This window comes from Malaclemys terrapin, chromosome 6 (genome assembly GCF_027887155.1).
Source record: "Malaclemys terrapin pileata isolate rMalTer1 chromosome 6, rMalTer1.hap1, whole genome shotgun sequence".
NCBI classification, from domain to species: Eukaryota; Metazoa; Chordata; order Testudines; family Emydidae; genus Malaclemys; species Malaclemys terrapin.
In genome coordinates, this window is record NC_071510.1 from 133,480,965 (window position 1) to 133,505,920 (window position 24,956).

General features: G+C 50.8%; 1 protein-coding gene across 1 annotated transcript in view; it reads left to right on the forward strand.

Annotated features, from left to right (window-relative positions):
• The window catches only part of GBA2 (glucosylceramidase beta 2), a 64,708-nt gene that overhangs the window by 5,619 nt on the left and 34,133 nt on the right, over positions 1 to 24,956 (forward strand). Inside the window, exons 2-6 of the mRNA XM_054032145.1 lie at positions 14,094 to 14,185; positions 14,987 to 15,102; positions 16,580 to 16,798; positions 19,575 to 19,814; positions 20,418 to 20,520. Of these exons, the coding sequence (XP_053888120.1) occupies positions 14,094 to 14,185; positions 14,987 to 15,102; positions 16,580 to 16,798; positions 19,575 to 19,814; positions 20,418 to 20,520 (770 nt within the window). The remainder of the gene's footprint in view (positions 1 to 14,093; positions 14,186 to 14,986; positions 15,103 to 16,579; positions 16,799 to 19,574; positions 19,815 to 20,417; positions 20,521 to 24,956) is intronic.

Here is a 24,956-nt window from a genome sequence, read left to right on the forward strand (position 1 = left end):
CCATACCGGGGTAGCCACTGCTGGGGGACAGGGCTGCGCTGGCCTCGCGTGGGTTACATTGTGGGTTGGTTCAGGGCACTTAGGCCCGTCATGCCTTACGCGGGGAGCGTGTGATGTGGGGCCAGTGTACGACATGCTGATTATACGTGGAGCACTTTGCATTTGTCTTCTTTAAACTTCATCCTGGTTACCTCAGACCATTTCTCCAATTTGTCCAGATCATTTTGAATTATGACCCTGTCCTCCAAAGCAGTTGCAACCCCTCCCAGTTTGGTATCATCCGCAAACTTAATAAGCGTACTTTCTATGCCAATATCTAAGTCGTTAATGAAGATATTGAACAGAGCCGGTCCCAAAACAGACCCCTGTGGTACCCCACTCGTTACGCCTTTCCAGCAGGATTGGGAACCATTAATAACAACTCTCTGAGTACGGTTATCCAGCCAGTTATGCACCCACCTTATAGTAGCCCCATCTAAATTGTATTTGCCTAGTTTATCGATAAGAATATCATGCGAGACCATATCAAATGCCTTACTAAAGTCTAGGTATACCACATTCACTGCAGTAATTCCGTATAACCCCACTCAACTCTCCCCCCAAACTTTGCTGTGGCCCCTGGCACCTCAACCCCTGCGTCCCGCAGCAGACTGACAAGTCTCAGGCTCACATGTGCTGGGATCCTGGGGAAGGACACCTGTAGGGATAGTGTGTGTGTGAACTGAGACTTTCACAAGGATCAATGTTACATTTGATTTACGCAAACAGCTGCAGAGACTGAAAGAAAATGTTATAACATTCTGGGCATCTGGCGGGTGTTGGTGTCTCACAACGGCAGGGGAGAAGGTGAAGGAGGTGTGTTTCTCACTGGTAAACATGGGTAGAGCCCTGCGTGGATACAAAATTTGTATCTGCATCCGTGATACGTGGATATCTGCAGATTTGCAGGACTCTAGATACAAATTTGTATCCGCATCCAATCTGCAAAAATGGTCTGTGGATGCGGCTATCTGCCGCTAGAAAGTGGATATCTGCTATTTGCGGGGCTTTAAACATGGGGTACTCCAGAGAGAGAGAGTGGGGTAGGGAGACCTGCAGGCAGCCTCCACCCTTCTGCTACAGCCACTCATGGCTGTATCCGTTTTGCCAGCATGCAGGAGCGGCTGCAGCATATTTTGGAAAGGGAGCAATGACACAGACTCCTGCATGGAGTTTCCCTCCAGCTGACAAGCTGTCATAGCTGCTAAATGTGGTGGGTTGCTCTTGGCCTAGTTCCTCTGATACTTTTCAACAGGGTGGATGAAAAGCAACAAAAAATTTAAAAAATCGGATTTTTTTTATTTAAATGAGATTTTTTTTGATAAAATGCTTTTTGAGGAAAAACCTATCTAAAGATAGTTTTAATTAAGATACATTATAGCTCAAAGATATTTCATCATGGAATAGGGATTATAAATTCTAATTCCATAGTATGAGATTATATATTCATGTAATGTTTAAGAAAAGTTTGGTAAATGAGTTCCAATAGTTCATGGATTAGTGACCCAATCTTATGGGGTTCCAGGGGCTTCTGTAGAGATTATTTAGGTTAATCTTTCTATCTACCCAATGGGACTCAGTGCTCCGTCTAGAGATGCTTAGTTTTGCAGTTCTCAAACTGTGGATTTGTGTCACCATAGATAACATGCTTGTTAACAGCAAAAAATGTTTTTAAATAAATGATATATAGAGGTGAGAAATAATAGACCTCAACACTCTTGTCCCTCTGCAAATTTGTGTACACAGAGTCAATCCCTTACCTCTCTCTAAAAGTGCAAAGTTTCAAAAAGTTCAATGAATAGAAGATTGTTGGGGGTGTAATAGATCTGGACAAGGAGAAGAAGTCTGGAGATAAATTTGAGAAGGGAGGGATAGGCAGTAGAAACAAAAGTGAAACTGTTTGAACAGCATATTCCAGTAGTCTTGAGGTCTTTCTGAGTGTAGCCTTCATTGGTTTGAGATCTACCATATCATTCTGTCACTAGAAGGGAAAACCTATAATGGCAGCAGGCCGTAAAAGAGACCCAGTTTGAGAATATTTTAATGAAGTTCCTCTACCTGTGGGTAAGACACGCATGCATGCAAAATGCAAATAGTGCAACAAGGAAATGCAGGGCCTGGTTGCCCGAATGAAACAACATCATGAGAAGTGTTCCTACTCAGGAGGAAGCTGCGTTGAAGATGATGAAAGGAACGTGTCTGAACATGCAGGATCTTCAGGTTAGTAAAGTTTTTTATTTCATATTTCTTTCTTAAGGACTGCCTGTCTTCCTTATGGACTATTCTTGAATTCTCATGTTTGAGCAAAAAATATAGTTGTCATCTATGGTACTATCATTTTAGATGCAGTTGTGATAAAAAATAAATAGCTGAAATAGGCAGATCTTCCTTTTACAATTTCATCTTTAAAGTAGTGCTGAGTGTCAGTGAGTGCAATGAGGAATACTAAATGAGCGGTATGGTAATAATAATTAAACACTGCATTGACTTGTTTTGTGTAGGAGAATCCATCCTCAACATACAGGATTCTGAAGACTCCACCTTCAAGATCATCATCATTTTCTATAGTTTGAGTTATCTGCCAATGATAGTGTTTGTCACATCATGTATGTCACATAGCCACAGTATATCACCTGTAGCAAAAAGGAAAAAAAAATCTCCATCATCCAGAAACAACCATAGATAAGTTTCAGAGTAGCAGCTATGTTAGTCTGTATCCGCAAAAAGAACAGGAGTATTTGTGGCACCTTAGAGACTAACAAATTTATTAGAGCATAAGCTTTCGTGGGCTACAGCCCACTTCTTCGGATGCATCCACTCTGTATGCATCTGAAGAAGTGGGCTGTAGTCCACGAAAGCTTATGCTCTAATAAATTTGTTAGTCTCTAAGGTGCCACAAGTACTCCTGTTCTTTTTATAGATAAGTTTGTGATAAGAACCAGCAGATTACAAAAAGAGGTAATTGATGAAAAAATTGTCCGGTTTGTTTATGCAACTAACTCTCCTTTCCGTATGATTGAGAACCCACACTTCATTAACATGGTTCAGTCATGAAGACCAGGATACCGTCCACCCAACAGAGCAGATGTTGCAGGCAAATTGCTGGATAAAGTGTATGAAAGAGAAATTGAGCAGTGTGCAAAAGGTCTAGCGGGTGAAATTGTTAACCTGAGTCTCAATGGGTGGAACAATGTCCACAATGATCCTGTTGTATGTGCTTGTGTGACAACAGAAGAAGGGAATGTCTTCCTTACAGAAACAATTGATACATCAGGAAATGCACACATAGCAGAATACTTACAAGAAGTAGCAGTAAAAGCTCTAACAAACTGAAAAAAAATTCAGATGTCTAGTACACAGCTTGCCCACAGACAATGCTGCAAATGTATCCAAGATAAGAAGAAATTATTTAGAAGAGAGTGAAAAGTCCCAAGCTAATAACATACGGTTGCAGTGCTCCTTTGATGCACCTCCTAGCCAAAGACCTCTGTGTTCCAGAAATAAAGGCTAATGTGGTTGAAATTGCAAAATACTTCCATAACAACCACTTTGCAGCAGCTGCTCTGAAAAAAGTGGAAGGAACCAAACTAACTCTCCCACAAGACGTGCGATGGAACTCAGTAGTGGACTGTTTTGAGCACTATATCAAGAACTGGCCTAATCTGATGACAGTTTGTGAACAAAATCGTGAAAAAATAGATGGCACTGTCACAGCCAAAGTTCTCAACATTGGGCTTAAGAGAAATGTTGAACGCATGCTGAGTACCCTGAAGCCTATTTCTGTAGCCTTGACCAAAATGCAGGGAAATAGCTGTTGAAATTTGGAAGGAACTGAGTGAGATCTTAAAAAGAGAAATATGCAATGACAGAGTTAAATTACAAGCATTAAAAAACCGAATGGGACAAGCACCATCTCCAGCTCATTTTCTTGCAAATATTCTCAATACTCGGTACCAGGGTCAAACTGTAACTGCTGAAGAAGAGGAGTTGGCTATGACATGGACATGCAGCCATCATCCCTCCAGAATGGCAACAATAATAAACTTCAGAGCTAAGGGTGAACCATTCAAGAAATAGATGTTTGCTGATGATGTTTTAAAGACAGTCACACCAGTGAACTGGTGGAAGTCGCTTGAGCACTTGGATTCAGAGACTGTTGAAGTGATAATCTCACTTTTAACAGCAGTAGCTTCTTCTGCCGGTGTAGAAAGAATATTTTCTTCCTTTGGACTAACTCATTCCAAAGTGAGAGATCATTTGGGACATGAAAACGCAGGAAAGCTTGTTTTTCTTTTCCAGATTATGAACAAACAGGAAAATGAAGGTGAAGGCAACGGAGTTAGCTGCAGAAGCCAATATTTTAAGTTTCTCATGTTGACCTGGCTGACACATTCAATTTAATTTTTTTTAAATATTTCATTTAACTATTTTAGTTAAAAACAAATTTAACAAAAACAAACCTGATTTTATAAATAAAAATAAAAAAATTAATGGAGATATCTATCTCCTAGAACTGGAAGGGACCTTGAAAGGTCATTGAGTCCAGCCCCCTGCCTTCACTAGCAGGACCAAGTACTGATTTTGCCCCAGATCCCTAAGTGGCCCCCTCAAGTACTGAGTTCATAACCCTGGGTTTAGCAGGCCAATGCTCAAACCACTGAGCTATCCCTCCCCGATTTTAAAAAACTTGAAAGTTTAACTAAATTCAAAAATTCATATGCTTGTTTTGTTAAAATATATGTTTGCTGTTGAAGAAAAAAATCCAGAATACATAACATTGTTGTTTTAGTTAAATAAAACACTTTAAAATGTCTGCCTGATGATGTTCTCCTCCTAATACAGCATGGCAAGAAAATCCTCCAAATATTAATGATTATCTGTTGAATTGGAGATAGTTCACCTCCCAATGGCTTCATAAATATCTGCTTCAATTATCTTTGGTAAATGAAATAACCAAACAATCCTTCATTTTCTGATATAGCTGTAAAACTCATCTGAAAAGTTTTCAAAATAAATCACTTTAAAAATGTGTCGTGTACCTTCTAAAAATGAAACTTACATCGATCTCTGAGTTGTGAAGAATATGTATTAAGGTTATAACCACCAACAAGAATGCACTTTTATGTAGGAATCCATGATTAAATCTAGTCTTCCTGACTAGTGATTTAAATCAATTCGATTTAAATCACATCCACCCTGCTTTTCAATGGTGATAAAATGTTAGAGATTTGGGGGTCGTGTTGAATAATCATCTGAACTTGAGCTCCCAGGAAGACACTGTGGCCAAGAGGCTAATGAGATCCTTGGATGCATACACGGGGATAGTGAGTAGGAGCAGGCAGGTGATTTTACCTCTGTGTACAGCACTAGTGAGACCACTGCTGGAAAACCGCATCCAGTTCTGGTGTCCATAATTCAAGAAGGAGGTTGATAAATTGGAGAGGTTCAGAGAAGAGCCATGAGAGTGAATAAAGGATGAGAAAACTTTCCTTCTTGTGATGAGCTGAACAGGTTGAGCTTCTCGAGTCTAACAGAGGGAAGGTTAAGGGGTGACTTGATTCCAGTCAATAAGTACCTCATGGGGAACAAAGATTGATAATAGAGAGCTCATCAATCTAGCCCAGGGGTCGGCAACGTTTGGCACGCGGCTCACCAGGGTAAGCACCCTGGTGGGCTGGGCCAGTTTATTTACCTGCTGACGCGTCAGGTTTGGCCGATCGCAGCCCTCACTCGCTGCGGTTCGCCGTCCCGGGCCAATGGGGGCGTCGGGAAGCCGCAGCCAGCACATAGCTCGCCCACGCCCCCATTGGCCTGGGATGGCGAACCGTGGCGAGTGGGGTCCGCGATTGGCCAAACCTGCCGCGTCAGGAGGTAAATAAACTGGCCCGGCCCGCTAGGGTGCTTACCCTGGTGAGCCGCGTGCCGAACGTTGCCGACCCCTGATCTAGCCAATAGAGGTAGAGCATGATCCAGGGCTGGAAATTCAGACTGGAAATAAGACACATTTTTAACAGAGAGGGGAATTAACCATTGGAACAGTTGATCAGGGGCTGCGATAGATTCTCCATCACTGACAAGTGTTAAATCCAGATGGGATGTTTTTCTAACAGAACTGCTCTAGGAATTATTTTGTGGCAGTTCTCTGGCCCGTGCCGTGCAGGGGTCAGACTGGTCCTAGGGCCTGTGTTGTGCAAATTAATGGTGTTGAACTAAAATTCATTTTCAAATTTATTTGCAAATTTAACACCATTAATCTGGGCTTGAGTAGGGACTGGGAGTGGCTGGCTCATTACAAAAACAGCTTTTTCTCTCCTGGAATTGACACCTCCTCATCTATTATTGGGAGTGGACTACATCCACCCTGATTGAATTGGCCCTGTCAACACTGGTTCTCCACTTGTGAAGTAACTCCCTGCACTTCATGTGTCAGTATATAATGCCTGCATCTGTAACTTTCACTCCATGCATCTGAAGAAGTGAGGTTTTTTACCTACGAAAGCCTATGCCCCAATAACAACAAGGAGTCTGGTGGCACCTTAAAGACTAACAGATTTATTTGGGCATAAGCTTTCGTGAGTAAAAACCTCACTTCTTCAGATGCATCCGAAGAAGTGAGGTTTTTACTCACGAAAGCTTATGCCCAAATAAATCTGTTAGTCTTTAAGGTGCCACCAGACTCCTTGTTGTTTTTGTAGATACAGACTAACACGGCTACCCCCTGATACTATGCCCCAATAAATCTGTTAGTCTGTAAGGTGCCATCGGACTCCTTGTTGTTTTTGTGGATACAGACTAACACGGCTACCCCCTGATACTTGTCCTGAACACGTTAGATTTGGCTCCGACGATCTCACAGGCTGAGTTCAGCGAGGACCTTCTTTGCATTCTTCTCTGTGGATCATAACCTGGTCCATACAGGGACCCCACGCCGCAGTTAGCAGGCTGGGAAGGGCAGGGCGGTCGTGACTACCAAAAATATGCAGAACTAGAATAGCTAACATTAAGGATATAAATAGGAGAGGGGATGGAGAGGAACAAAGTTTCCCCTCACCAGCCTGCACAGGATTCAAACGCCTTCCCCAGAAGCCGCTGGTACGGGCCTCTCTGGGGGACAGATTGCTGAGCTAGGGGGCTGTTTGTCTGCTCCAGTGTAGCCGTTTGAGTCCTGTGCCTGCCTTGTACCCGTTCGCCAGGCTGAGATCCCCTGTTCTGTTCTGTCGAGGCTGTAACCATGCTCACCAGCGTGGTGTCTGAGTGTGCAAAGCAGGGGTGAGCCCAATGCTCAGAGCCAGGGGGCTGTGTGACCTTGCACAAGACCCCTCCCCTTTCTATCATGACTAGCCCTGTTCAACCAATGGGAAGATGCCCTGGCCCGTCTCCGGGACGGGGAGGGTTCATTAGTTAACATCTGTCCAGTGCTCAGAAAGTGCTTCCCCCTCACAGGGAAAGCCCCTAAGGTCGGTTCTGCATCCCCCTGCCCTGCTTCCAAGGCCAGTGCCCTGGAGCCTTGCGGGCGGTTGCCGTGTGTTACAGCCCCAGGACCAGCGTCTCTCTGGAGTCAGGGCAGGTGAGTCCGTGGCCACGTACAACCTTGTTCAAGTCATGCCATGCAGCCTACACAGGGCCACCTGCGCAGGGTGCCCACTGAGCAGGAGGTGAATGTCTGTGTCCCCACCACTGATGGCCAGGGCATGTGTTCCTGGTTCAGTCGATACTGTATTTGCTGCTTTGGGTTTCCTGCAGCCCCTCTTCAAACGTAAGCAGCGGGCTGGAGCGAGCAGACCCAGGATTCAGTCTCTCTCTGCACATACCCAGCATCTGGTGTCTCACCCTAAATTACTATTTCCCTGCCCAGGCTCGTTCTCGTCTAACAGCCCCCTTCCCAGGCAGACGGCTCATCGTCTGCCTTTGAGGAAACCGGGCTTGTATTTTCAGTAATTACTTTTAAACAGCATTTTGGTTCTGTTTCAGATAGGAAATGCTGTCAGGCGCCGTTCCCTGGAGCATTCCACTTGTCATGGCCAGGCCTCGCTCTGGCTGTGTTCCATCTTGGACTCGTTGTGTTCCCATCTGCCTGTACACTGCAGAGCCTTCGGGTAGGGAGAAGTTATCTGATTGGCGCAGCCCAGTGCTGTACAGAGACACGTTTGCTTTAGTTATGTAGCACCTAAAGGGCACTTTACAAGTCCCATGAGGCATGGTTTGAAACTGGGATGGGCCGCATACTGTACTGGTCATGCCTGACCAACCTGATTGCCTTCTATGAGGAGACAACTGGGTCTGTGGATGAGGGGAAAGCAGTGGATGTGTTATTCCTTGACTTTAGCAAAGCTTTTGATATGGTCTCCCACAGTATTCTTGCCAGCAAGTTAAAGAAGCATGGGCTGGATGAATGGACTATAAGGTGGATAGAAAACTAGCTAGATTGTCGGGCTCAACGGGTAGTGATCAACGGCTCCATGTCTAGTTGGCAGCCGGTATCAAGCGGAGTGCCCCAAGGGTCGGTCCTGGGGCCGGTTTTGTTCAACATCTTCATTAAAGATTTGGATGATGGGATGGGTTGCACCATCAGCTAGTTTGCAGACGACACTAAGCTGGGAGGAGTGGTAGATACGCTGGATGGTAGGGATAGGGTCCGGAGTGACCTAGACAAATTGGAGAATTGGGCTAAAAGAAATCTGATGAGGTTCAACAGGGACGAGTGCAGAGTCCTGCACTTAGGAAGGAAGAATCCCATGCACCGCAACAGGCTGGGGACTGACTGGCTTTTCTATAGAAAAGGACCTGGGGATTACAGTGGACGAGAAGCTGGATATGAGTCAGGAATGTGCCCTTGTTGCCAAGAAGGCTAATGGCATATTGGGCTGCATTAGTAGGAGCATTGCCAGCTGATCGAGGGAAGTGATTATTCCCCTCTATTCGGCACTGGTGAGGCCACACCTGGAGTATTGCGTCCAGTTTTCGTCCCGCCACTACAGAAAGGACGTGGACAAATTGGAGAGAGTCCGACGGAGGGCAACAAAAATGATTAGGGGTCTGGAGCACATGACTTATGAGGAGAGGCTGAGGGAACTGGGATTGTTTAGTCTGCAGAAGAGAAGAATGAGGGGGGATTTGATAGCTGCTTTCAACTACCTGAAGCGGGTTCCAAAGAGGATGGATCTAGACTGTTCTCTGTGGTGGCAGATGACAGAACAAGGAGTAATGGTCTCAAGTTGCAGTGGGGGAGGTCTAGGCTGGATATTAGGAAACACTATTTCACTAGGAGGGTGGTGAAACACTGCAATGGGTTACCTAGGGAGGTGGTTGAATCTCCATCCTTAGAGGTTTTTAAGGTCAGGCTTCACAAAGCCCTGGCTGGGATGATTTAGTTGGGGTTGGTCCTGCTTTGAGCAGGGGATTGGACTAGATACCTCCTGAGGTTCCTTCCAACCCTGATATTCTATGAACTGTGCTTACACTAGGGTCTGCCCCAGTGCCTGGACTCTCCCGCTAGACAAAACACCACTGGTGAAGATGATAACCAGAGGGCCTGGGTGGGACAGGAGGGCAAGGTTCACATCAGCATGTGCGTACGTAACCTCCCCAGTGCCAGCAATCTGTGCCTGATCTGCAGTGTCTGGCTCGGCACTGGTCTGTCAGCTCCCTGGGCAGGGGCCAGTAATGATCTGGATCTACAAGGCCAAGTATGCAGTTGGGTCTTATCATGCCTGTCAAACCAACCTGATAGCTTTCTTTGACAGGCTAACAAGTCTTGTGGATGGGGTCAAGCGATAGATGAGGTATATCTTGACTTTACTAAAGCTTTTGATCCTGCCTCGCGTGACCTTCTCATAAACTAGGGAAATGCAATCTAGATGGAGCTACTATAAGGTGGGTGCAAAACTGGTTGGAAAACTGTTCCCAGAGAGTAGTTATCAGTGGTTCACAGTCATGCTGGAAGGGCATAACAAGTGTGGTCCCACAGGGATCAGTTCTGGGTCTGGTTCTGTACAATATCTTCATCAATGATTTAGATAATGGCTTAGAGAGTACACGGATAAAGTTTGTGGGCAATACCAAGCTGTGTGGGGTTGCAAGTGTTTTGGAGGACAGGATTAAAATTCAAAATGATCTGGACAAATTGGAGAAATGGTCTGAAGTAAATAGGATGAAATTCAATAAGGACAAATGCGAAGTACTCCATTTAGGAAGGAACAATCAGTTGCACACATACAAAATGAGAAATGACTGCCTAGGAAGGAACTGCGGAAAGGGATCTGTGGGTCATAGTGGACCACAAGCTAAATATGAAACAGTAGTGTAACGCTGTTGCAAAAAAAGCAAATATCACTTTGGGATGTATTAGCAGGAGTGTTGCAAGCACAACACAGGATGTAATTCTTCCGTTCTACTCGGTGCTGATTAGGTCTCAGCTGAAGTATTGAGTCCAGTTCTGGGCACCACATGTCAGGAAAGATGTGGACAAATTGGAGAAAGTCCAGAGAAGAGCAACAAAAATGATTAAAAGTCTAGAAAACGTGACCTATGAGGGAAGCCATTAGCCATTATTTTTGAAAACTCATGGCGATCGGGGGAGGTCCCAGATGACTGGAAAAAGGCTAATGTAGTGCCCATCTTTAAAAAAGGGAAGAAGGAGGATCCGGGGAACTACAGGCCAGTCAGCCTCACCTCAGTCCCTGGAAAAATCATGGAGCAGGTCCTCAAGGAATCAATTATGAAACATTTAGAGGAGAGGAAAGTGATCAGGAACAGTCAGCATGGATTCACGAAGGGGAAGTCGTGCCTGACTAACCTAATTGCCTTCTATGATGAGATAACTGGCTCTGTGGATGAGGGGAAAGCAGTGGATGTGTTATTTCTTGACTTTAGCAAAGCTTTTGATACTGTCTCCCACAGTATTCTTGCCACCAAGTTAAAGAAGTATGGGCTGGATGAATGGACTGTAAGGTGGATAGAAAGCTGGCTAGATCGTCGGGCTCAACGGGTAGTGATCAATGGCTCCATGTCTAGTTGGCAGCCGGTTTCAAGTGGAGTGCCCCAAGGGTCGGTCCTGGGGCCGGTTTTGTTTAATATCTTTATTAATGATCTGGAGGATGGTGTGGACTGCACTCTCAGCAAGTTTGCAGATGACACTAAACTAGGAGGCGTGGTAGATACACTAGAGGGTAGGGATCGGATACAGAGGGACCTAGACAAATTAGAGGATTGGGCAGAAAAAAACCTATGAGGTTCAACAAGGACAAGTGCAGAGTCCTGCACTTAGGACGGAAGAATCCCATGCACTGCTACAGACTAGGGACCGAATGGCTAGGTAGCAGTTCTGCTGAAAAGGACCTAGGGGTCACAGTGGACGAGAAGCTGGATATGAGTCAACAGTGTGCTCTTGTTGCCAAGAAGGCTAATGGCATTTTGGGCTGTATAAGTAGGGGCATTGCCAGCAGATCGAGGAACGTGATCGTTCCCCTTTATTCGACATTGGTGAGGCCTCATCTGGAATACTGTGTCCAGTTTTGGTCCCCACACTACAAGAAGGATGTGGAAAAATTGGAAAGAGTCCAGCGGAGGGCAACAAAAATGATTAGGGGTCTGGAGCACATGACTTATGAGGAGAGGCTGAGAGAACTGGGATTGTTTAGTCTCCAGAAGAGAAGAATGAGGGGGGATTTGATAGCAGCCTTCAACTACCTGAAGGGGGGTTCCAAAGAGGATGGAGCTCGGCTGTTCTCAGTGGTGGCAGATGACAGAACAAGGAGCAATGGTCTCAAGTTGCAGTGGGGGAGGTCCAGGTTGGATATCAGGAAAAACTATTTCACTAGGAGGGTGGTGAAACACTGGAATGCGTTACCTAGGGAGGTGGTGGAGTCTCCTTCCTTGGAGGTTTTTAAGGCCCGGCTTGACAAAGCCCTGGCTGGGATGATTTAGCTGGGAATTGGTCCTGCTTTGAGCAGGGGGTTGGACTAGATGACCTCTTGAGGTCCCTTCCAACTCTGATATTCTATGATTCTATGATTCTAAGATTGAAAAAAATGGGTTTGTTTAGTCTGGAGAAGAGAAGACTGAGAGGAGACATAACAGTTTTCATAAAAGTACATAAAAGGTTGTTACAATTGTTCTCCTGAACCTCTGAGGTTTGGACAAGAAGCAGTAAGGGAGGTTTATGTTGGACATTAGGAAAAACTTCCTAACTGTCAGGGTGGTTAAGTACTGGAATAATTGCCTAGGGAGGTTGTGGAATCTCCATCATTGGGGATTTTTAAGAGCAGGTTGGACAAACACCTGTCAGGGATGGTCTAGGAAGGATGGCAGAAGAGATGGGGTGAGCCTCTAAAGAGAGCCCCCCTTCTCCCTGCTTTCCCAGGCGGCCCATGTTACACCCAGGGTTAAAGCTGGCGGAAGAGAGAGAGAGACAGGGTGAGGGGCCGTAGAGACCCCCCAGCACCTCCCTTTAACCTCTCTCCCCGCATTCCCTGGTGCTCCGGGTGAACCCAGGGGAGTCCGGCTGCAGAGAGGGCGGTGGCTTAGTCTTGCCTTGAGTGCAGGGGACTGGACTAGATGACCTCTCGAGGTCCCTTCCAGTCCTATGATTCTATGCTAAATATGGCACTGGTGCAGCTGCCAGCGGACTCCTGTGCCCAGCTCTGGTGCCCACAGTTCCCGAAGGACATTGATAAATTGCAGACGGTTCAGAGAAGAGCCACGAGAATGATCAGAGGAGTAGAAACCTGCCTTGTAGTGACCGACTCAAAGAGCTCAATATATTTAGCTTAACAAAGAGAAGGTTAAGCGGTGACTTGACTCCAGTCTTTATGTACCTAGATGGGGAACAGAAAGACAAGGTGGGGGAGGTAATGTCTTGTATTTGACAACTTCTGTTAGTGAGAGAGAAAACTACACTGCATATATGGGGAACAAATACTGAGAATGGAGTGCTCATCTATCTAGCAAAGACAGGTACAATTTGATCCATTGGCTGAAAGCTGAAGCTAGACAACTTCAGACAGGAAATAAGGTGTACTTTCTTGTCAGTGAGGGAAATTAATGATTGGAACAGCCTGTGGAGTCTCCATCACTGACAACTTTTAAATCAAGTTGGGGTGTTTTTCTAACAGATCTGCTCTAGGAATTATTTTTGGGAAGTTCTCTGGCCCGTGCCGGGGCAGGGGGTCGGACCGGTCCTAGGGCCCGTGCCGGGGCAGGGGGTCGGACCGGTCCTAGGGCCCGTGCCGGGGCAGGGGGTCGGACCGGTCCTGTGCCGGGCAGGGGTCAGACTGGACAATCACAGTCATCCCTTCTGGCTTTGGAATCTCTGAGGTAATGACAACGAAGGCACCAGGCTGGAAATAGCCTCGTCTCCCTTTCATCCCGAGGCTCCATCGTGCTCCTTGCTCCCTACGTCCTCCCTTGGCCTCTGTGCCCTGGTCCCCTCACGGTTCTCTTGCCCTGATGGCTTCTTCTGTGTGTTCTCGGCCGGTGACTTATCCTCCCTCCTGCAGGCTCTGGGCTTGTTGCCGTCTCTCCGACGCTGGGCACTCGCCCCATGCCTCCAAGGCCTCCTGCCTCCTTCCTGGCACCAAGCAACAGAGGGTCCTGTGGCACCTGTAAGACTAACAAGTGGTGGAGGTACCATCACTAACAAGTCTTTGTTAGTCTTGAAGGTGCCACAGGACCCTCTGTTGCTTTTTACAGATTCAGACTAACACGGCTACCCCCCCTGTTACTTCCTGGCAACACGCGCTCCAGGCTTGGCTCTGTTCTTGTGGGGGACAGGAGGAGGGTGGTGCTTGGCTCTGCCCTGCCCTGGGGGCGTGGGGTGTGTCTCACTCGGCCAGACAGCGCCTTTCGAGTGTGGTGTGATCCTGCCACGTGCTGTGCTGCTGTCTGACCTGTCAGGCCGCTTAGGACCCCAGCCGACTCGTTCCCTACATTGCATGGTGGCAAGGGCAGGCGGTCCTGGGCGAGTTGGCCCAGGGCCCCTTGGGTTCCCTTCCCTTTGGACGGGCTGGGGCCGTGACCCGCTGGGGCCCTTCTCAGGTCTCCCTTCCCCTCAGCAGATATTTGCGATGGTGGTACAGGAAGACGCATGTGGAGAAGAAGTGTCCCGTCATCGACCTGTTCAACCCGCTCCCCCTGCGCCAGATCTACGGTGAGCTGTCAACTCACCCAGGAGGGAGCCGTGTGGGGGGAGCAGGGTCGATCTGGGGCACCGAAGCTGGCTGGAGTCTCCCTGGGCCTGAGGCTTGGGGAGGCAGGTGGGAAGATGCCATGGTTCCCCGAGGGCTGAGGGCTTAGGGCAGGCGGTTGTGGGTGGGGGGATGCTGGTGTGGACAGAACAGGAGACACACCAAGGCTACTGCCGTCTGGGGCTGCTGTGGGGCTACCCCGGGGGGGGGAATGTGGCAGGGCAGGTGAGTTCTGTGGGTAACCCTGAGTATGGGTGGGGGCTGCGGGGGCTACCAGAGGGGCAAGTGCTGCAGGGGTTATCCCCGGGGGTGGGTGCTGGGGCGGGTGCTGTGGGGATTACCCCAGGGGGCAGGTGTTGCAGGGCAGGTGGCTGCTGTAGGAGGTACCCTGGGCAGGTGCTGTGGGGTGGGTGGGTGCTGTGGTGGTTATCCCAGGGGAGCAGGTGCTGCGGGGGTTCACCAGCGGGCGGGTTCTGCAGGGGATTACCCTGGGGGCGGGTGGGGCTGCGGGGTTCACCAATGGGTGGGTGCCGCGGGGCGGGTGGTTCTGTGAGGGTTATCCAAGGGGGCAGGTGCTGCGGGGGTTCACTGGCGAGTGGGTGCTGCAGGGGGTACCCTGGGGGCGGGCAGGGGCTGGCTTGTGCTGCATTGAGTGCAACTCAGCCTCCCTTGCCCAGTGCATGTGCACCAAAGTCCCACTAGCCCATCTCTCCTGCCAGGCTCCTGCAGGGAGGGGTGAATCTGCTGTTTTGTCTCTCTAACAGGGTGCCCGCTGGGTGGGTTTGGGGGAGGTACCATCACACGAGGCTGGCGGGGAGAGTTCTGTCGATGGCAGTTGAATCCCGGAGTGTACCACCATAAGACAGTCGTAGCAGACCAGGTAGGTGTGTGTTTGCATTGCAGGCTGTGGCATCCTGCCGCCTGGCCCCCTGGCATGCCCTTTCCTCTGCGGGGCTTGGCACATTATCCACGTTAGGTGGTGCAGCCTGAAGGCCCAGTTCCCCCTCTGCACCCAGGAGTAAGGAAGGGACCTATGGGCATGGCTCCACCCCACCCCCTACTGCCATGCAGCCACCTCTGAGGTGGAATGTGGCAGCTGCTAGACAGCTCTGTGCAATGGGGTAGAGGAGGAGGCCAAGAGAAACTCGTGGTTCTGGCAGCGTGGGCCATGGAGCGGCTCCCAGCAGCCATGCGAGCAGGGTCACTGCTGTCCAGCCCTGGGTCGTTCACTCCTCGCACGGCTGTGCTCTGCTCCTCGCACGGCCGCTTGGGGACCGCATTTGCCAGTTATCCTGTCAGTGAGCGAGTGACAGATCAGCACAGCAATGGGAGGGGCTGGGAGCCACAGGCCCGGCCCGGGCTGCACGAGGGCTTCAGGGCTAGTGAGCACAGAGCCTGCCCAGGACGGAGCACTGGGGGACACTGGGGAACTGCCAGTTCCTTTCCCTCCTGTCCTAAACTGGCCCCATGGGCTGGCAGAGGAGTCACACCAGGATCTGGGTCTGGGCTGGGAGCCTCTGCCGAGGCCCCCGGACTGCAGGGTGGGCTGAGCCGAGACGCTGGGGTGAAGGTCCCGATGCCCGGGAAAGGGGCCCAGGGCTCTCTGCGGCGCACGCCTCGTCAGGAGCTCAGTGTCACGGCTTTGCAGTAGAGCTGACGCATCCTGTAAAACCCACAATGAGGCCTGAGGCGCCGACCCTGGCACAGGACCAAGCTTTCAGAGCCTCACCTGCACAGCAGCGGGCGTGAGGGCGGCTGCAGCAGCTCCGGGCCCCCCAGTGCCGGCAGGACACAGCCGTGCCGGGAGCCGGCCGGGCGGGAGGCTGTCCGCAGAGGTGATTAATCTGATTTGCGTTCCGTGCCGCCCAGGCCTCGGCAGGTTGAGCAGCCACGTAGCGGCTGGATGCAGGTTCCCAGCGCTCCCGTTTTCCGTGAGCTCCTCCCTCGAGGTTCTGGTGGCTCCGCTGCCGCCTCCAGCGTGACTTTGCTCCCTCCGGTGCAGGGTTCCCCCTGAGGCCTGGTTGGCTGGTCCCTGCCCAGATCTCTTGGGCAGCCTCCCTGTGAGCGCACTCGCGGCCTTCGTTCCTGCCCGGTGGATGACCATAGTCACTGCTGCATTCGAAGTGGGTTCCAAAGCCCAGCCGGGCCCCCCGCCCCTCTGAGCCAGCCCAGGGAGACGGAGGGTCTGTGGGGTGGGCAGAACTCGGGCCATTTAGGGCCTATAGGTCAAATCCAGCTCTTTGAGCTGCCCCGGGCAGCCAGTGCTGGGGAGGGTTCTGCTGCTGGAGTTGAAGCGTGCCCGGCTCCTGGGGGGGCCTGCCCAGCATTCCCATCTCTGTGCTCTCCTCCTCTCCCAGTTCACCGTCTGCTTGCGCCGGAAGGGACAGACCGTTTACCAGCAGGTCCTGTCTGTGGAGAGACCCAGCGTGCTGCAGGGCTGGAACTGGGGCTACTGCGGCCACTACGCCTTCTACCATGCCCTGTACCCGCGGGCCTGGACGGTCTACCAGCTCCCTGGGCAGGACGTGGGGCTCACCTGCCGGCAGGTCAGCCCCATCATCCCACACGACTACCAGGTGAGTCTCCCCCTTCTTCAGCCTTCATCCCTGCCTCTGTCAGGGCCTAACCCATTGTAGTCACTGTCCTCACCACGGGGGCCCGCGTCTCCCTGGCCTCGACCAGAGGGGTCAGCGCAGAGCGACACAAGGGGTTGGGAATGGACCCTGGAGTTCCCAGCTGGCAGATAAAGCAGCAGGCCTGGCGCCTGGAGGATGGTCTCAGTCACATCTGGGCACCAGGCCTGGCGCCTGGGGGATGGTCTCAGTCACATCTGGGCAGCAGGCCTGGCGCCTGGGGGATGGTCTCAGTCACATCTGGGCAGCAGGCCTGGCGCCTGGGGGATGGTCTCAGACACAGCCTGGGCAGCAGGACTAGTGCTTTGGAGTATGGCATGGGAGAGGCCTCCGTCCTGCCGCGGCCCAGATCCCTCTCATTGTGTCACCAACAGGTGTTTCCTTCTCGGCCTCTGCTTATCACTCCATTGCCTCGCCCCGTCCTTGGGGCCTGGTCTTTGGCCCTGGTTATCAGTCCCAGATCGAGGATAAGGCAGAGTGTGGCTGGGAAGTTCCTGGGGACTCTGGGTGAGAGGGGACAGCTGGAAACCTGCCTGGGGAAAGCTGCACTGACAGGCTGGGCTGTCTCCTCCCAAGGCTGGAGTGGGGTGGGGGCGATGGGCTGGTCTGCCCTGCTCCCTGCCGCAGGTACCCGGCTGTGTGCAGGGGACGTTGTTCCTTTATAAACAGAATGGGGGGAGGGTCAGAGATGGGCAGCGAGAGCAGAGAATGGTCTCCAGCAGAGAGAGAGTGGAAGTTCTGGGGCCGCTGCCTTTGAGTGTAGCTGAATCAGGGTGGGTGCGATGAAATCACAGAAGAATGATGGGGAGGGGAAGGTGCAGCAGAAGCGTCTGCTCGCCCTGTCTCGTAGCACAGGAACGAGGGAGAAAAGAAAATGCTTTCCCACATGTTGTACAAAGCAACAGAGGGTCCTGTGGCACCTTTGAGGTTCTTGCATCCGAAGAAGTGAGGTTCTTACCCATGAAAGCTTATGCTCCCAGTACTTCTGTTAGTCTCAAAGGTGCCACAGGACCCTCTGTTGCTTTTTACAGATTCAGACTAACATGGCTACCCCTCTGATACTTTACACATGTTGTACAGTTATCCTGTGGAACTCACTGCCACTGGATGGTGCTGGGGCCAAGAGCTCAGCAGGATTCAAGGAGGGATTGGACACTCATGTCGGTAACAGCGTCCAGTGTTACAAAATGAAATGCTATAAATGCGCCTGCTCCAGGATGCAGCCCAGCCTCTAGCGGGAGGCTTCCTCCAGGCAGGTTATCACAGCCTGACGCGGCGTGATGCTGACCCGGATGGAGGGTTGAGTCTGCAGCAGCCTGTGGGCTGATGGAACTGGGTCTCCTAGCTCAGGGTTCAGCGACTCCTGCGCCCACCCGGGGGCCATGATACACAGACCTGCTGCTTGGTCCAGGATACTGGACTAGATGAGCCGGGCCCCGTCTGGCAGCCTCTACGCGCCTGCGTGTCGTACAGCAGCACCACGGGGCAGTGAGTCTTACAGAGCCACAGGGAAGGGCTCAGTCCCTGCCCCAGGGGGTTGAGTCTGACTGGCCAGACGAGGGAGAAGGGAAGACAGCAGTTCAGCAGAGTGGTCTGCTGGTGACCTGCCAAAGCCGGTTAGTTCTGGGGCTTCCCCAGCCACCCCAGCAGGGCAGGAATGCTGAGGGCTGCTTGGCTCACAACTGCGGGGCTTTCTTCCTTCCTCATTTCTGTCTAAGGTTCTCCTCCCCTCCAGACTGCTCCTCCTGCCAGAGGGGGTGTGACCGGGCAGGGCACCCCAAGGTTTTCTCTCTGGCAGTTCTCACCCGCCTGCCCCCTTTTTGCACTTTGCTGTTTCTGACCCTTTGAGCTCCCCCTTTCTTACCTGTTCCCGGTACCCATCCCTGACCTAGATACAGCCCCCTTCCCACTGGGCTGTGGCCCAGCCTCGCCGCCCAGCTGTCTGCGTCGGGGGCTGCGGGGGCTCCAGGGCTTGTCTCTGGTGCTGCCCCCGCACAGGGGGCCTGGTGCCACTGTTGTTGGAGCCCATGGAGCTGTCCTTCTGCCCCAGGAAATGCTCCCAACAGCTTCTGGCTGCCCTCCCCTCCCCTCCCCATGGCCAGTCTATCAGCTGGGCCCAGCCCGGCTCACCCTCACCACGGGAGACTTCGGCAGCGATGGTGTTGATTAGCTGGAATCGCTCAGGACCAGCTGCTCCCCAGGCCGGGGAAGCTGCCGCAGAAGGAGTGTGATCCCCCAATTCCCTGACAAGTGCAGCCCCGTGTGTAATGCGGCCGAGCGCTGCCTCACTCCCGGCCTGACCTTGCCTTCCTAGCCTCGGGTCAGCCCCGTGCGTGGGCGTGCGGCTGCCTTGCTCCCAGCCTGTCCTTGCCGTCCCAGCCTCGGGTCAGCCCCATGCGTGGGCGTGCGGCTGCCCCGCTGATGTACCCGTCCCGGCGCTGCCCCGGAGAGCGCTTTGGTTTAATGGCTCCAGGCACGACACCAGTTGCCCTCAGGGCCTTTACCCCTCGTTTCCAGCACTGTGGGCATGCATCCCTGGTGCTGCTTGGTGCAGGGCTGTCCTCCGGTGGAGCCCTGTGCTCTGGGCTTTGCTGCGTCAGCCCCGTTGCTCCCCTTGCAGCGCCGCAGCCCAGCCGGCTCCTCGTGGTGCAGGGGGGATGCTCCGAGCCATTTGCCTGGCAGGCTCTGAGCTGCGTGTACCTGGCGCCTGTTTCCCCAGGACACCAGCCTACCCGTGGGAGTGTTCGTCTGGGAGCTGGAGAACAGCAGCGACGAGGCCGTGGACGTCTCCATCATGCTCACCCTGCGGAACGGCACGGGCACCAAGGAGGACAAGAGCGGGGGCCACTGGAACGAGCCCTTCAGCCTGGAGAAGGAGGGCGCGCGGGTCTCGGGAGTCCTGCTGCATCACTGCAGCCCCGTGAACCCCTACACCCTCGCCATCTCTGCCAGGGAACAGGTAGAGGGCAGGCTGGGGAGGCTGCGTGTCTCAGTGCTGGGGGATGGGGGGCACCCGCGTCTGTCCCGGGGGGCAGGATTTGGGTTCTGGGGAGGTTTGTGCCCCTCAGTCTGCCCCTGCCTGATCCCTGGTGACAGGGATCCCAGCCCCTGGCTCTCCAGCTACATGTCTGTGGGCAGGGTGGAGGGGCAGCTGCTGCAGGCCCCAGCCTTGGAGCTTAGGAGCCTGGCTTTGAACTCTGCTCTGCAGCAGCTGGGGGCCAGTGAAGCATGATGGGGCTTGGCCATTGGGCGGCCCCAGTTCCAGGGAGGGCAGGAAGGTGGGTCGTAGGCGCTAAAGGGCTCTTGCTCCCTGACATCCCCTCTGTAGGCTGGGGGATGGGTAAGACCTGGGCCTGCAGGTCCCTGGGGTGCGGGGGGAGCTGGGATTGATGGTGGGTACAGAGCTGGGGCCAGTGGGTTACCAGGACAGGAGTGGCTCTCCCTGAGATCCAGTCCTGAACACTGCCAGGGGCCTGGGCTCAGTCAGCCAGCAGGTGCTAACCCTGCTGCTAGAAACGAACGGCTCCCCCAGACTTACTGCGTCCTCCTCTTCCTCCACTAGGCTGGCACAGAAGTGACCCACTTCACAGCGTTCAACCCTGCTGGCACAGGGCAGGCGGTGTGGCAAGACCTCCTTCAGGACGGCAGGCTGGGCTCCCCGGCAGGTGAGTGATGCACGGGCCAGGTAACTCTGAGCAGAGGGGTGCACAGCTCTGCTGTCAGCGAGGCAGGGAGCTGCCAGACTGGATCTGACCCGAGGCCCACCTAGCTCTGTACTGTCCCTGCTTCAGAGGAAGGTGGGAGATCCCGCAGCAGCTGCTGTGGGATAATCGGCCTCCTACAAAGAGCTCATCCTGCTCTCTGATAGTGAGAGAGTGGTTTAAACCCTGAAGCCGGGTAGTCTTGTCAGCCACAGAAATGTCCATCTTCTCTCTTTGTCTCCTGCTAAGTTCTTGGCCTCAACACCTTCCTGTGGCAGTGAGTTCAGTAGGCTAATTGTGCACTGTGTGGACATGCATTTCCTTTGATTGGGTGTGAATTTTCCGACTTTGAATTTCATTGAATGTCCCCTTGTTCTTGTGTTCTGAGATAGGGGGAGCAGACATTCCGAAAAGGCATTAGAATATTCTCCAGCCGGTTCCTTGTGCCTCCGAAGGCACCTCCTTGCTAGTTGTTTAAATCACTGTAAGCATGAAAGAGTCAATTTTATGAATGTGTTGAGAAATGGGTCAGATTTTAAAGGTGACATCAAATAAACTAGATTTGCCAATTGTCTAAGTGTTCCAGCCAGTCTCCGACTAGAATCTAATAAGCTCATCCCTTTGAACTGAACCCAGGGAGCACTAGCGTGCTAATTTAGTGCTAGGTTCTTTTCAGGTCAACTCTTAGCATGAACAGTGTTAAATCAGGCACTTGGATATTCTCAACCAATCAACAGTTCACCCAGAAACACATCAGTGTGTGATCAACAGTTCACCAGTCAAGGGAAGACACAACCAGCATTCTAGAGATATACTGAATTTCCTCAAAGAAGGAAATTGGGTTAGTCTGGCATGATCTACCTTTGGTAACTCATGTTGCACGACATCCCCTTTTCCGTTTACCTCCAGGAATTTAATATAATTATTCTTTCCTTCTCAATTTGCTCCAAAGTCTTGCATAGTGCTGAGGTCAGACCAGATCACGATTGTCCAGATCACTTTTTTCCTCTTTTTTAATTATAGGTACAGTGTTAGCTATTCTCCAAGCATACAGTGCTAACGCCAAATGGACAGATTTATTAAAAATCCTTGCTACTGAACAAGCAATCTCATAAGCCATCTCTTTCAGTATTCTGGGATGAAAATTATCTGGTCCCCCTGATTAGAGCACATTAAGTTCTTTGATTTTTTCTTCCAGTTCAAATGTGGTCATTTCTATTTCTATACACTCCTTTCCATCAGCCATCTTGCCTTCATGTCCCGTATTATCTTAATTGAAAAAAGAGGTAAAGTATTGGGATGGCAGGGCAGAGTTTGACAGCCCTGGAAGTCCTTTCCAATTTATGTTCCTAAAGTTCATGCTTCAAGGTGTAACAAAGCGGCTTGGCAGGACACTTCTGAGAGTGTCAATTCAGGACAAATTGTTTAGAGCAGGGCAGTCACAGCCCAAGGCTGGGGGCCCTTCACTACTGAGGTACACCAAACCAGCCAGACAGAGAAGACTTCGGTCTCACCCCACTGGCTAACTATAGGTCATACAAGCAATTCCCTTAGACACTCCAGTTTCCCAAAAAGCAACAGAGTGGCACCTTTGAGACTAACAGAAGTACTGTTAGATGCACTTCTTGCATCTGAAGAAGTGAGATTCTTACCCACGAAAGCTTATGCTCCCAGTACTTCCGTTAGTCTCAAAGGTGCCACAGGACCCTCTGTTGCTTTTTACAGATTCAGACTAACACGGCTACCCCTCCAGTTTCCCAGTATCACCACCAGTGCCACTCGTTATGGGGATGAATAGTTATGAAAACCAATACCCCAGTACAAGAAAAAAGCTTCTCTCGATCCCACAGGACCAAGCCCCAGACCCAGGTCAATATACAAGTCAGATCTTACCCACAAATCACGCTGCTGCCAATCCTTTAGAATCTAAAATCTAAAGGTTTATTCATAAAAGGAAAAAGATAGAGATGAGAGTTAGAATTGGTTAAATGGAATCAATTACATACAGTAATGGCAAAGTTCTTGGTTCAGGCTTGTTTCAGGCTTGATGGGATTACTGTTGATTTAAACCAATCAAGTCTCTGGAGTACAAACATCCCAGCTTGGATGGGTTGTTCAGTCCTTTGTTCAGAGGTTCAGTTTGTAGCAAGGTTCCTCCAGAGGTCAGAAGCAGGATTGAAGACAAAATGGAGAAGATGCAGCTGCCTTTCATAGTCTCTTGCCATGTGGCTTGTGCTTCCTTTTTTTCAAACACAAGTTGCCCAGCACATGGCTTGGAAGCCTAAGGGCCTGGCTACACTTGCAAATGTAGAGCACTGGGAGTTAAACCAGCCCTCGGAGACTGCAGCAGGGAAAACGCTTGTGACGGGTTGGGTCACAGAAACCCCTTTGGGAACTGCCACCTGATGTGCTGAGACTACCCCTGAGCCCGTTTTCCCTGCCAGCTCGGGACTTCAGTGCCCTGCCTGGTTGTGCCAGACACGCTAACCTGCTACAAACACAGACCCAGGGTCTGAACCACGTCCCCCACAAGCTGCAGGCTTAACTGAAAACAGCTTAAGAAGTGCTCCTGTCTCCAGCACCCAGACACCCAGCTCCCAATGGGATCCAAACCCCAAATAAACCTGTTTTACCCTGTATAAGTGCACAAATTGTTTGCCCTCTGTAACACTGATAGAGAGAGATGTACAGCTGTCTGCTCCCCCAGGTATTAATACATACTCTGGGTTAATTAATAAGCAAAAAGTGATTTTATTAAATATAAAAAGTAGGATTTAAGTGGTTCCAAGTAATAACAGACAGAACAAATTAAGTTACCAAGCAAAATAAAATAAAACATGCAAGTCTAAGCCTAATACAGTAAGAAAACTGACGTTTCAATAGGCTTTTTTCACAGACTGGACGCCTTCCTAGTATGGGCCCAATCCTTTCCCCCGGTACAGTCCTTGTTCCAGCTCAGGTGGTAGCTAGGGGATTTCTCATGACTGTGGCCCACTTTGTTCTTTTCCACCCCCTTTTATAGCTTTGGCACAAGGTGGGAATCTTTTGTCTCTCTGGGTCCCCACCCCTCCTTCTAAATGGAAAAGCACCAGGTTTCAGATGGATTCCAGTACCAGGTGACATGGTCACATGTCCTGTGAGACCCCAGCCTCCATTCTTTCCGGCTTGACTCACAGGAAGGCTGCCTGCAAACAGAGCCATCCACAGTCAGTTGTCCTGGTTAGTGGGAGCCATCAAGATTCCAAACCACCATTAATGACCGTGATAATTTGCATAATTACAATAGGCCCTCAGAGTTGTATTTCATATTTCTAGTTTCAGATACAAGAGTGATACAGTCATACAAATAGGATGACCATACTCAATAGATTATAAGGTTTGTAATGATACCTTACAAAAGACCTTTTGCATGAAGCATATTCCAGTTACATTATATCCACTCTTATTAGCATATTTTCATAACGTCCTATGGAGTGCACCATCACAGCACTGCCGTGTGTTCACACTGCCAGTGGCAAGTGCAGTGCCGTGGCCACATTAGCAGCTCTTGCAATGCCACAGAGAGCACTGCATTGTAGCTATCCCAGCATGCAAGTGGCTGCAACGTGCTTTTCAAATGGGGTGTGTGTGTGTGACGGAGTGTGTTGTGTGTATGTGGGGGGAGAGACTGTGTTTTGGGGGGCAGAGAGTGTGTCAGCATGCTGTCTTGTAAGTTCAGATAGCAGCAGACCCCGCTCGCTCACTCTCTCTCTCTCTCTCTCTCTCTCTCTCTCTCTCACTCACACACACACACACACACACACTCACTCACTCACTCACTCACTCACTCACTCGCCTGTCTCCACTGCAGCAGCATTCCACAGTAATGGTTTGCTTTGCCCCGGAGCTGATAAGCAAAATGGAGCTTTGAAAGGGGATAGCCGCATGCTTGCAGCCGAGTTCAAAACAATGATAAGAGCGGCCACTTGATTTCAGGGGATTATGGGACATTTCCGGAGCCAATCACAGCGCAGTAATGCACCACGTCGTCCACACTGACACCCCGGCGTTTCAGCCAGGGCGCAGCAAGCTCTATGCTTCTCGTGGAGGTGAATTACCAGGAGCGCTCCAGCTGCAGAGTCCAGGTGCTCTAAGTGCCTCGCCAGTGTGCACACCTCAGGAGTTACGGTGCCCGGGACTGATTTAATGCGCTCTAACTTGCAAGTGTAGCCAAGCCCTTACAGTTCTGTCCATAGGCATGTCCCTGTGTGCCTTGCTGAGTCACAAGGTGTATCTGTCTTCTCTCAATGGGTCACTTGTATAGCTGATGGGCCTTAATGAGCCATCAAGCAGGCTAGGCAGAGCTAACGCCTAATTGTCTGGGGTGTCACCCAGAAGCGTAGCATACATAGTTTGAAATA